This window comes from Barbus barbus (assembly GCF_936440315.1).
Source record: "Barbus barbus genome assembly, chromosome: 37".
Classification (NCBI taxonomy): Eukaryota; Metazoa; Chordata; class Actinopteri; order Cypriniformes; family Cyprinidae; genus Barbus; species Barbus barbus.
Window position 1 is genome coordinate 18,209,427 of NC_136715.1, and position 14,125 is coordinate 18,223,551.

The following is a 14,125-nucleotide window of genomic DNA, read 5'->3' on the forward strand; positions in this document are numbered from 1 at the left end:
AGGACTACTGCATGGCTCTATTGAAAATATGCTCCTCCAAAGGCAAAATACAACACAAGTGAAACTGATTTTGTTCAGGTTTGATCGCGGCTGAATGCTTAAACAGTACAATTTCGATATGCCCTTAATTGCAGCAATAGGCAACAACAACAATCATGATGAATAAAATGTGGCAAACAATATTTCTACAGAATATATACACGAGGAATGGCTTTTTGGATTTATTTTTCAAGATCATCAATCCTAAACAGGGCTGGACTTCAGCATTCATCCCTTATACACATGAACATTTGAATAACTAGTTAATCATGCGTTAAACTTACATGACACATTAGGGACTGATCAAATATTCCTATTGACCCAATAGTAAGTATAAACCATTGCAAAAACACACTTTAGCATCAGTTTATTTGCAGTCACATTTATTGTGATGAAAATTGCTCAGTTGTAAGGATACATGTTCATTTGAATGAATAATTTAATAAACAATAGAGACTGTGTTCAGGAAGTAATGCTTATTTTACAGTGAAATCAACAGAACTTTATTCTGCTGACATGTTCATGACATAGATGTGTATGTCGTAGTTTTGTCAACCAACCTGTAAAATGGCAAACCACTGTAATAACACTGACAGTAACATGAAAACACCCCCCCCCCCCCCCCCCCCTAATCTATACATATTTAAATCTGTCCACATATTAAATGACTTTGTTATTTAGGATTATACACACAGACAAAATACAGAATCACATGTTCATGTGTTGATGATAAATGGTACTTTGTCTCTGGTTAGTGCACCGTATAATGCCCCTCTTGTGAAAAGGAATATTATTGCATTTCTTGTATGATTTTTGTTTTATCGGCAGTACTGGTATAATTCGTTTGTTTGAGCGATGAGGTCTCTTCTTGGCTTGCAAATGAGTCTTGTAGAGGAGACAGATGCCCTGTCACTCAGAAACATTGTAAAAACGCACTATACAGTTATATTATTTGCAACGTTTTAACAAAATATATGTTTACTATTATTTGCATGTTTGAGTGCTACACAAAATGAGATAAAGCTTTTAAATATCATTTTCAAAAAAAAAAAAAACAGTCCAGATCAACACGTGAATTTCTGAATATGGATGTGATTCATTTCAAGAAGTTCAGGAGAAAAGTTTGTAGGCTAAAACGAGCACAGTCCTGGCTCATATGTTTGCGTATTTAGGGAAATCGTACCGTAAGATTCACAAAATGAGAAAACTGTTCATAAAAGTACTTTTAAAAATATTGGTCACTGTTCGTAAGTAGTAAATGTTAACATCAAGTATCTTATGAAGTGATGTGGACAACATTTTGACGCACAGACACTGAAAAAGCTGATAGAACTACATTTGTATCTTCTGTCAGAAATTGCTTACTATTATGACATTTTATGCCCGCAAATTAATATTTATCATTTATGCATAATAAAAAAAGAATAGATTTGATATAATAAACATATTCAGACAAGGAATTTCAATAGGATCTACTTTAAAAAAAAAATAGAAAACATACAAAATACACTCTTCTCGGTTGAAAACAAAAGTAACCTTACATTTTTTAAAACTTCTGGTGAAACTACAACTGGACTGGAAAAACACACGACCCAACAATCCTCCTTGTGGGCGGCAATTCAAACACACATATTCAAATGTTTGAAACAAACATCTCCATACACACACACACACACACACACATAAAAAACATGTAAATATAAGAAGGTTCCTTAGCACAGACTGGCACACACAGACCTACAGAACAGAAGCATTTGGTGGTGCTTGCAGTGTGGCACGATACAGTGTGTTTCAAAATACGTCAACTCACAAACTCGTCTCTCTATCCAAATCTGCCTCCTTCTCTTCATCGCCTCTTTTATGTCCAATGGCAACTTCAACTGTTGAGCTGCAGAATAACAGAAAAAGACTTGCGTCATCATGGAGAAAAACAGACTTTGGGAGTCAAAAAGCTGATGAGAAACTGTGAGCGACAAGAGTGTGCTGTTATAACAAAAGAATACAAGCTCATTCTTTATGATCAAAAGGTAAAACAAGATTGATTTAATAGGGCTGTCAGTTGATTAAAATATTGAATTGATTATTGTAATTAATAACTAAATAATTTATATTCAAATTATTTAATTATTAATTATTAATGTATCATATTTAAACAATTTAAATATTAATTTGAACATTTATTTCACAATTAACTTGTTAATGCATTTGTTTCTTTTTTTGGAAAAAAAGAAAAGAAAAGTGTAATTACTGTGTTGATGGCTCTCATACCGGAACATATATGCATATGTATAATCATTCTAGACTTAAATTTCACCCTCTGTTAAACAGACCATATGAGTTTGTTTAAAATAATATATATATACACTTGACCCTCTAACATTTGCACTCTCTGTTTTATTTTTAACTACTCGTTTTCTTCTTATTTTAAAAAAATACCCTGTAACACTAGCGTCCTCTATTCGTTTTCTATTCTTTTGACTTTTGATTAGTTAAAACAAATTGACCCTCTAACACTAGCGTCCTCTATTCGTTTTCTGTTCTACTTTTTTATTTTTATTTATTGTTAAAAAAAGATAATAAAAACATGTACTGCGTTAGACTAACTGAGACTTGTCACAGCTCTTACATATTATTGCTCTTTTATTGTTTCTATTGTCTTTTTTGAAGTCGCTGTGGATAAAAACGTCTGCTAAATGACTAAATGTAAATGTAAATATACTACATAAAGAATTTACTGAGAAAAATGATCATGACACTCTCGTTCCACAAGAGATTTTGTGTGTGTTTGTTTCAAATCAGTTCTGAATATTCCAATTCACACAACAAAAATGAAACGGTTATGTCAAATTAAATAAAAGCATTGTCAGCGTTAAAAAAAGAATCAGCATGAAGTACATTTAATTAATTGCACGTGTTTGCAATTTGTCAGCCCTATTTTACATGACTATCTGACCTCAGTGAGTTGAATAGTTCAACCAAAGCGGAAATCTACTCATCCTCAGGCCATCCAAGATGAATATGAATTTGTTTCCTCATTGGAACAGATTTGGAGAAATGTAGCATTACATTACTTGCTCACCAACGGATCCTCTGCAGTGAATGGGTGCCGTCAGAATGAGAGTCCAAACAGCTGATTAGTCAAGTCAAGTCTGCTTTATTGTCAATTCTTCCACATGTACGGCACATACATACAGAGAATTGAAATTGCGTTACTCTAGACCCACCACAGTCATCCGCAAACTTAATGAACAGGTTGGAGTTGTGTGACAGTGTGCAGTCGTGGGTCAGCAGAGTGAAGAGGAGAGGGCTCAGCACACATCTTTGGGGGGCCCCAGTGTTCAGTGTGATGGTGCTGGATGTGTTAATGCCAACCCGTACTGCTTGAGGTCTCCCGGTCAGGAAGTCCAACAGCCAGTTGCACAGAGAGGTGTTGAGCCCCAGCTGGACCAGTTTGTGAGTGAGCTGTCGAGGGATGATTGTCTATGAACAGCATCCTGACATATGTGTCTTTTTTGGGGGGTGGCAGACTAAAAACTTCACAATAATCCACAAGTAATCCACACCACTCCAGTCCATCAGCATCTTGTGAAGTGAAAAGCTGTGCTTGTAAGAAACAAATCCATCAACCTTTAAATCATAATTTCTGGCCAAAATATGAGCCCATAATCCATATCTCCATCACCTTTTGAACTGTTTTTGCTTGTAAGGTGTGCTTGATGTGTACATATTTCTCTCCTTTGAATATTTTTTAGTTGGAATCATCAAATTGTGGATTATTGTGATGTATTTTTCAGCTGTTTGAACTCTCATTCTGACAGCACCCATTCACTGCAGAGGATCCATTGGTGAGGAAATAATGTAATGCTACATTTCTCCAAATGTTCAGACAAAGAAACAAACTCATTTACATCTTGGATGGCCTGAGGTTGAGCACATTTTAAGCAAATTTTTATTTTTGGGTGAACTACTCCTTTAAAATTGTGCAAGCGTTAAAGCTTGACCTTTGACCTATCCAAAAAATCATGCTTTTCCATGCATTTAACATTCTCAACAAATACACACAAACATGCACACAAATCCTAAAATGCTCTGGAACAAAGAGCTTGGGTCTCACAATGTGATGTCAGTGTTTTTAGTAAGACGCCCTTTGTAAAGCCTGGAATGTTTTCATTGTTGTTAAACTCTGATGAGAAAGACGCAACATTTTTTTAGAAAAGGAACAAAGGTTTGGACATGTACTGTAGGAAACATGAACCATAGCACCAAAAGATGGAGGCCAGACACCCACAGCACTAGTGTATATACAGTGATCGTGCACAGACGGGTTGGGTTGCGTCTTACCTTTGGAAATCAGCATCTGAGACATTAGGAGAGGGAGCTTATGAGTGACAGGGAAAAATTCAGTCATGATATGAGCCTGATAGTCACACTTCCATTTTAAAGAGAACAGCATGTTTGAGGAGTTCACTAATGGAATGACTTCATAATATAGTGCAGATCCTGAAGGATGCCACAACTGGATTAAAGATGAATCCACTTTATTCAGTTATCTAGGAATTTCTCTTTATCCATTAAGATTCTTATTTAATTCTTCTGGGAATTCCAAATTAGGATAAACACGTTTTAGCAATCCTATATATTCCTTTTGCATTTTTTGACTAAGGCTGAAGGGGTTCGGATATGACCAAACGCTGATTTGAGAATGAAAATGTAGGCTACTGGACCTTTAACAGAGTTTTTAAAAGTAGGAATTCGGTTGAATGTTCTATAGGAGGAATAAAACTTGCCATAAGGTGAATCAAGAAACTGAACATGTCTCACAGAAACAAAATACTGTGCAGTTTTATCATCCCAATGCATTGTTTGCAGGTGTGTGGTGAGATTAAAGTGACATGTTTGAATATTGTCATGTGTGCGAGAGAATATTCAATCCAAACCTTTTGGAGCTTTGATCTTTGTTGGTGCTGTCAGTGTTGAGGCCTTTCCAGATATTTCCAAAAGATGACTTTGTCATTTCATCTGAAATGTTGACCATGGATGGATCGTCCCTAGATGAACGCAAACACATTTATGCATTTTCAATTTCAGGCTATTGCTGTTATATCATCTATTCTGAAAGAAATTGTCCTTCAAGAATAAAGGAGGCCATCTAAACATTTTTACAGAAATGAATGACTGCAAACTGTACAGCTCTAAATGAAATGTGTAAAATGAAATTACATTATATTATGTATTATATAAAATTAAATCACATTATATTCCTATCCTATGATTTTTTCCCTCAAAATTCTTTGATTAATAAAAAGTTAAAAAGAACAGCATTTATTTGCATGTTTTATCAGCATTTATTTTATCTTTTGTAACATTATAAATATTTTATTGTAACTTTTGAACAATTTGCTCAAAAAAAACATTAATTTCTTTTAAAACTATATCTTACTGATCCAAACCTTTGAACAGTAGTGTATGTTTTCTTAAAATAATAATAATAAAATAAATAAATAAATAAATAAATGTGCTTTGTATAATATCTAAATTAATTGGTCAAATTAATTATTCATTAAAATATTTCTTTCAAATCACTGAATCAATATAAATACTCTTAACAAAGCTAGATTTAAGGGCTAGATTAGATAACAACAGCAGGTTGCACATTTTACAGTGTACAAACACTGATTTTTTTTCTACTTACTTAAAATGCCCCTCTAAGGGCACTTGTACAATTCCTTCATCCTCCATCAAGACACACTGATTCTCCTGAAAGTGAGAATAAAACATGTTGGTGATCTGTCCTTTTAAAAGGCGATTGGTCATTGCCAGCCAATAGCGTTGCTGCAGGCCGCGACCAATAGCAGTGTGTGATGGGGGGTGGTGGTACCTCTTGCTGTGCATCTTCCATTTTTTTCTTCTTGCTCTCGGGCATGAGGTCATCAAGCCAGCTGAGATCTCGCTTACAGAAGACAAAATCCAACAACTTTCGGATGAACACAAGGGCTAAGACCTGCAAGAAAACAGGCAGACATCATGTGAGATATACACATACAGTGGTGTGAAAAAGTGTTGGCCCCCTTCCTGTTTTCTGGCAAAACTGAGACGAGCCTTTATGTTCTTTTTGCTCAGCAGCGGTTTTCGTCTTGGAACTCTGCCATGCAGGCCATTTTTGCCCAGTCTCTTTCTTATAGTGGAGTCATGAACACTGACCTTAACTGAGGCAAGTGAGGCCTGCAATTCTTTAGATGTTGTTGTGGGGTCTTTTGTGACCTCTTGGATGGGTCGTCGCTGCACTCTTGGGGTAATTTTGGTGGGGGGGGAGGCAAACACTTTTTCACACAGGGCCATGTGCGTTTGGATTTTGTTTTCCCTTCATAAAAAAACCCTTCATTTAAAACTGCATGTTGTGTTGACTTGTGTTATCTTTGATTAATATTTACATTTGTTTGATGATCTGAAACATTAAAGTGTGACAAACATGCAAAAAAATAAAAAAATCAGGAAGGGTGCCAACACTTTTTCACACCACTGTATATTGCATATATCCCTCTACGGTACGGAATATGATATCAATGAGGAAAAAAATATTTGTGATGTTTTTCCTACTTAAAACAGCAAATTATTTAAACACTTTTAACAAACAGATTTATCTAGTTTTTAATGTATTGCACATCTCATTTTTAATAAAAAGTAACAATTCATATCCAGCTGTTGCTCTCAGGCAACAATGTACCATCGTGGATCACAAGTATAACTCAAATATCATATCTGATATCATACCAAAACATTATAATCAGTGTTGTTTCAAAGTAAATAAAAATTAAAATCATCATAACCTTGTACTAATATGCTCTTTATCCTTACAATCATGTACATACACACACAAGCACATGCATGCAAAACCTCCTTCTTCACTAATGACACCTCACTGCTTGTGAAAGCTGAGGAAGCGATTGAACTCTACAGAAAAATCATAATATGTGCAGATATAGCATGAGAATTACTATTCCTGCAAATGTATTACAAAATCATGTAAAAATTCAAATACATTTAGATAATTCTAACTCTTTTCCTTACAAATATCATATACTTGTATTATAACCTAGTACGCCTGCATCGCCTTATGCGATTCCATTACGGTACAATGTTGCCTTGAGGCAACACGCAGTTTTTTGTAATTTCCTATTATACATTTGATTAAATATTATGTAAAGTTTTTGAAAATATTTATTTACTTTCCAATGAAAGTGACTAAGATGTTTTTGTAGGCAATAATATGTATGGAAAAATATGGAGTTGTGTGATGTGCACATATCTGGAAACAAAATGGACCCCTGTGGGTCATGTGACCACTTTTTTGGTATTTTCATTTATTAGTATTTGACTTCTACTTCCATGAGATAGCATTGATCAATTAAATGGGTGTCTCATTTTATAAAAAAAAAAACTAAAATATGTTGTGTTGCCTGGAGGCAACATGGTACCATAGAGGGATATATATTTATACATACATATATATATATATATATATAGTATCTGTCTATTTATATAAACATAAACACATCTTACCATCATAGGAAAGACTATGGCAGCCCTGGAAGTTTTGATGACCCAGAGAAGCACCAAGCAGCTGAGCTGGATAATGGTGAACAGGTGAACCTTTCTTAACGGGACGTGTCTCAGGTAGATAAAATCAGGCTGGTGTTTCGCCGGCATCCCAAACAACTTCAGACGATCAAAGAACTGAACGGCAAACACAAACACAACTAACACTGTCAAAATTGCACAATGTCAATTCAGTGTCGTTAACAAGAAATGAAAGCTAATACTATTAAAAAAATATATGTACGTATGTATATATCGAGCGTTAGCGTCAATTCTGGCAGGTCACGTGAGTCAAGCTTGCATCAGCTGATTCTCAGCCGATCACATCTACCTATAGGAATACGACACCTATTGCGGCATTCCTATATAAGCTCTATTCAGTTTGAATCGGCAGCTTTTCCCGCTTGCTCAGGAGCAAATTAGACCGCAAATTTAATCTCTATGGGAAAGCGTCAATCAGGAATTTTCATGGGTTCATTTCTCACAGAGTTCTTCTCACCAGATTCAAGTTTGTGAACTTGAACGCGAATTCGCCGTGATTGATATAAGCTGATAGACTTGGAAGTGACCTGAGCAAGCACTGCTTCTCACAACGATATATCATTGATATAGACTCTTGCCTGCAATGCCCGCAATTCGCTGAAGTTGTGCTAACGTGACTGCATCAACAACACTTTTACAAGAGATTTGCTTTCCCTGCTGGAAGAAGCAAAGATATCACGGAGGGTTAAAGCATACGTAACAACTGAACATTTAACCCTTTATTCATCTCACTCTGAATGTCTTCACGAAGCTAAGCGAAGTTCTTTTTCATTCTCATTGCATTAGGCTATGTTGGCAATTATGCTATCAAATATTGCTCGTTGTTTAAGGCAGTTGTTCAGTAACATGTTTGTTTGCTAGGCATGCTGTTGCTTTAGGCTCATTGGTGTATCTTGACACACTGGTAACATTACCCAGTTAAATTTACCACAGCCAGGCTTATTTAATCTGTTTAAGGCTATCTGATATGAAACAGGCTTGCTGCTTAAGGCTCATCTAGTATTGGGAATTGTGTTTCATTAAACTTATCCTACCATTATTTTCAAAACGCTGTGTTTTAAGTTAGTGATATGCTGTTGCTTTAATTAGTGTACCTGTAACATGCTTGATACTAATGGGCAGTATAGATTTTGCTACCAAAGGTTATTAATGCTAACGGTTATCTGGATAAGGGCTACATGGTGTTGCCTAAACTTCGGCTATTGACCATATGCTGTACTGCAATAAAGGGGCATGCTGCTCTTCTCAGCTGCTTATTAAAGAAGAGCACCCCTTCGCTGCTTCTCTTCTTCTTAAAGGGCGTGCTGCCCCAGTCTATGCTATTTCAGAAGGTATTTGCTTTAAAGCTGTTAGGGTATAGGGATTTCGCTTGCTTTTTAGGGCTTATCTAGTGCTCAGTATCATGTTTCTTGCTAGACCTGCTTGCTGCTTTAAACTATTGGTGTTACTGCAAATGGTACTTCGTTAAATTTGCAACAGCAAGAAGCTAATGTTTTGCTGTTGTTTAGACCATCTGATTGTTCTCGAAATATGCTTGTTGCTTATGGCTCATCTAATATTGGGACTGCTATTTCCTTAAGTTCTTGACTACTGCAACATGCTGTGATTTAAGCAAGCAACATGCTTGCTGCAAGCTATCGAGTGTATTGGTAAGGTTTTTTGTCTTCGCTCATGTGGGTTGTCAATTGAGGACACGTAACACAACGAGCACAATGTCAGTGGGAGACGACACATTTGTAAACTGATGAGTTGATTTGAGTTGTTATATGCTGTTTTATAGAGTTTTTAAATGGATGCTGAATCTTTTAGGCCAGGTAGAACCGGCGATCTCTTGAACCATTCATGTTTTCTCATATGGCTGCAGTGCACTGTTTGCTGCAGATTAGGCTGCCAATTTTAGTGCGTTTTCTGCATCTTTTTCAGGTATTGCATTAAAGGGGCTTGCTGCTCTTCTTAGCTGCTTATAAAGACGAGCACCCCTTCGCTGCTACTCTCCTCCGGTAAGGGGCTGCTGCTCTTCTTAACTGCTTATAAAGAAGAGCACCCCTTCACTGCCTTCTCCTTTAAGGGGCTGCTGCCCCAGTCTCTGCTATTTTAAGAAGGCTATGCTTCTTTCAGAATGCCATCAGTTGTGGTTTGGGCGGTTCTGGCCTATCGTGTGTTGGGGGGTTCTGGCCTTTCGTTTGTGTTGGGGGAGTTATTATTATTATTATTATTGTTGCTGCTCTCCCTGCTCATTCATGACAGGCTGCATGGATGGACAGGGAGTTTTGCCCAGAACAGAACCATACCGCCAAACCAAACTTTATGCTGAGTATCTATCATTTTGACGATAGTGGTCCTGACAGAAATCGAGCGTTAGCGTCAATTCTGGCAGGTCACGTGAGTCAAGCTTGCATCAGCTGATTCTCAGCCGATCACATCTACCTATAGGAATACGACACCTATTGCGGCATTCCTATATAAGCTCTATTCAGTTTGAATCGGCAGCTTTTCCCGCTTGCTCAGGAGCAAATTACCCTCCTCCATCCCCAACTCCTCCTTTCGCGCAGTCAGGACTTTGCTTTCTGATTTTACTTGCTGAATCAGACTTCTTGAATAATGTTACACTTAAATATCATTGAGTACATCAATGATATCTGCTTTGTTCTGTTCTGTTAACCCTTGGGGGGTTATTATTATTATTATTATTATTGTTGCTGCTCTCCCTGCTCATTCATGACAGGCTGCATGGATGGACAGGGAGTTTTGCCCAGAACAGAACCATACCGCCAAACCAAACTTTATGCTGAGTATCTATCATTTTGACGATAGTGGTCCTGACAGAAATATATACATATACATACACACACACACACACACACACACACACGTATATACATACAATATATACAGTGCCCTCCAAAAGTATTGGAACAGTAAAGACAAAATTCCTCTGTTGGCTGTGGAGTCAAGACATTTGCAGATATGATTAAAAGATGAATATGAGACAAAACTACAGAATGTCACATTTTATTATTAGCCGTTTCAACACATAGATGTTTTACCAGCTAAGAAGTTCAGCACTTTTAGAGTTCATCTCTCTATCTGATGTGAGCATAAGTATTGGAACAGTTGCCTCACAGGTCTTTCTAAGTGATCAGCTGTGTCCTGTTGCATTAATTCTTCAGATATTAAAAGCAGGGAATGTGTCGTATCAGTTATATCCATTACTTCTGCATTCTGAATCTTGCATTTGATGATGACACACACAAACCAGGATGAAGATGAGGGAGCTGACTTTGAGAGAAAAGCAAGCAATTTGGATGCTAAAAGAAAAGAGGACGTCAGTTAGAGCTATAGCAAAAACAAAGGGCATGGAGAAATCAAGAGTTTGGAAACCACCAGCGACACCAGCAACCAACAACGACCTGATCGGCTGAGAAAACAACAGTAGTTGATGACAGACAAATCATAAAAGCTGTGAAAATGAACCCTAAAAGACGTGTCTGTAAAATCACCAACAACTTCCAGAAAGCTGAGGTGATGCTCTGATAATCTACTGTCCTCAGGAGACTTTGACAGAATTACAGATGCTACACAGCAAGATGCAAACCTCTGACCAGCACCAAAAATAGAAAGTCAAGAATTTGCAAAAAAGCACAAAGGTGAGCAAGAAGAGTTTTGGAACTGTGTTTATGGACCGATGAGACAAAGATGAACCTTTATCTAAGTGATGGGAAAAAAAAAAAATGGAGAAAAAAAGGGAACTGCAATGATCCCAAGCATACAGCCTCATCTGTAAAGCATGGTGGAGGTGGTGTCATGGCCTGGGCATGCATGGCTGCCTCTGGAACAGGCCCTCTCAACTTTACTGATGACTTAATGTATGATGACAGCAGCAGAATGAATTTGGAAGGGTACAAAACCATCTTGCCTACCAATATTCAAGAAAATGCCACCAGATTCATTGGGAAGTGCTTCATATTGCATCAGGACAATGACCCAAAACACCCTGCCAGTTCAGTCAAGGAATTTATAAGGGCAAAGAAATGGGAAATGCTGCTCTTTTTATTTGATAAAACATGTATGTGTTGAAACGGCTAATAATAAAATGTGACATTCTGTAGTTTTGTCTCATATTCATCTTTTATTCATATTTGTATATGTCTTGACTCCACAGCCAACAGAGCAATTTTGTCTTTACTGTTACAATATTTATGGAGGGCACTGTATATATATATATATATATATATATATATATACACACACACACACACACACATAAAAAGACAATATTATTTTAAACTAATATTCATATAATATATAAATATTAGATAAAAAAACTAACTTAAAGCAATGAAAATTAGAAATGTTGACTTGGCAGCTAACTGAAATAAATTAAGATGAAAATGATTGGGGTAAATTAAGATGATTGGGGGTACTGAAAATAATTAAAGCAAAAGCCAAACAATAAAATATTATTTTTACAGATTATTAAATACTTAAATTATTAAACCATTAAATTAAATTCTAAAGATAAATGGAAATATTTAAATAAAATAAATTATTATATTATATTATGACACAAAATATTATCATAAATTATAATAAATTATAAACATATTTACATATTTAAATTATTAAACCATTAAATTATAAATTTAAATGGAAATATTAAAAAATAGATAAAAAAAATACAAAAGCACATAATATTACTAAAAAAAATTAAATGAAAATAATGGGAATATAAAAAATAAAAGCTAATACAAAATATTAATAAATGCTATAACAGTATATAACAAATACTAAAATAACAAAAGCCACTCCTAGAAAACATTTGAATAAAAAACTGTCAAGCACAATATATGAATTAAGTAAATGCAGTACCTGTATGCCCCTGAGAGATGACGCTCCCATATAGAGGAAAACGCCGTATAACACAGGCATTGGGATTTTCTGAGGACAAAAAGATACAATTATAGCCATTTAAAAATGGATGAAACATCTCAAAAGTTTAATGCATGCATCATGTGTTGATCAAACTTTGGCGGTCTGACTCAATCTGGGCCAAAGATCACTGACCTTCAGTACGGAGGTCATAAACACTGAGCTGCCCATGAGGACGAATATCATGAGGCCGGTGAAGCGCTGCTCTCTGATGCCCAAGAACTTGGGCTGTTCTCCAGGTGCGGAGCATTCGGACTCCAGCTTCAGGCTGTTCACGTGGGAGATTGACAGCACTGTAGCGGCCACGAACCACGGCAGGCCCATCAAAGAGCAAACGCCCAGCATCACACCCACCACAAACAGGTCCAGATGATAACCACAGCCTTTCTGTGGAGACACACGAACACAACAAAGAACATCAAGTCTACAAGAATATTTGCTTACCAAATTAAACATATTGTGAAGGACTTAGCAACACACCTTCAGCTTGTGTTCCTTTCTGTTAATAATAACAGCAGTGATTTGTTGGTCCATGAAGATGAGGATGGTGCACAGCAGAGCTGGGATGAAGGTCACAATAGTGGTCCACCATGGGTTTGGTCCTATTGGGCTGATGAACCAGCCACGGTCATCTCTGGTTGGCTGTGAGAGATCATCTGATTAATTATGTATTCATGTGCAGAGGATAGATTTATGCAGAAATGTACAAATGAAAAAGACACAGTACTGTAAAACCTCTCGAAACGACTCACTTTAAACTCATTAGGAACCTGTAGTTTGGGGGACGGGATCCCCAGACCGTAGTCGATCAGAACCATACTCATGATGGTGATGAAAACAGCAAAATCACTGATAATGGCCCTCACCTGTTTAGAAACACACAAAATTAGAGTAAGTGCTAAAAAATGAACATAAATCTGTGAGCCTTACAAATGTGAAAGGCTTTGCAAGGCCTGTTAACTACTGGCCAGTTATAATGGGTCTAAATAAATTTTGATTATATTATAATATATTTTATTATATTAATAGATAATTATTTTTATCTTAATATAATAAAATTAATAGTGCTGTCAAATGATTAATTGCAATTAATCTCATCCAAAATAAAAGATTTGTTTCCATAATGTGTGTGTTCTGTGTACATTTATTATGTATATATATATATATATAAATAAATACACACACATACAGTATATATTTTTAAAATGTTTACATGTATTTACATGTCTATATTTATATTCATATAATTTATGTTATAAACAAATATGTTTAATATATAAACATAACATATTTTTCTGAAATGTATACATGCGTGTGTCTATTTATATACAGTGCCCTCCATAAGTATTGGAACAGTAAAGACAAAATTGCTCTGTTGGCTGTGGACATTCAAGACATTTGCCAATATGATTAAAAGATGAATATGAGATAAAACTACAGAAAGTCACATTTCAACACATACACGTTTTACCAAATAAAAAGAGCAGCACTTTTAGAGTTGATCCCACTCATTGATGTG

The 14,125-nt window shown here is 36.1% G+C and overlaps 1 protein-coding gene across 2 annotated transcripts in view; it reads right to left on the reverse strand.

The window, feature by feature from the left end:
* Positions 1-229: 229 nt before the first annotated feature.
* LOC306857182 (sodium-driven chloride bicarbonate exchanger-like) overlaps positions 230-14,125 on the reverse strand; it is a 52,332-nt gene continuing 38,436 nt past the window's right edge. Inside the window, exons 17-25 of one of the 2 annotated variants that reach the window (XM_079396965.1) lie at positions 13,359-13,472; positions 13,087-13,248; positions 12,742-12,993; positions 12,547-12,615; positions 7,600-7,773; positions 5,918-6,040; positions 5,732-5,796; positions 4,977-5,087; positions 230-1,927 (exon numbers count right to left, since the gene is read on the reverse strand). In XM_079396965.1, coding sequence (XP_079253091.1) covers positions 1,846-1,927; positions 4,977-5,087; positions 5,732-5,796; positions 5,918-6,040; positions 7,600-7,773; positions 12,547-12,615; positions 12,742-12,993; positions 13,087-13,248; positions 13,359-13,472 — 1,152 coding nt within the window. In that variant the 3' untranslated portion in view covers positions 230-1,845. The remainder of the gene's footprint in view (positions 1,928-4,976; positions 5,088-5,731; positions 5,797-5,917; positions 6,041-7,599; positions 7,774-12,546; positions 12,616-12,741; positions 12,994-13,086; positions 13,249-13,358; positions 13,473-14,125) is intronic. The other variant, XM_079396966.1, reaches the window with a different exon arrangement.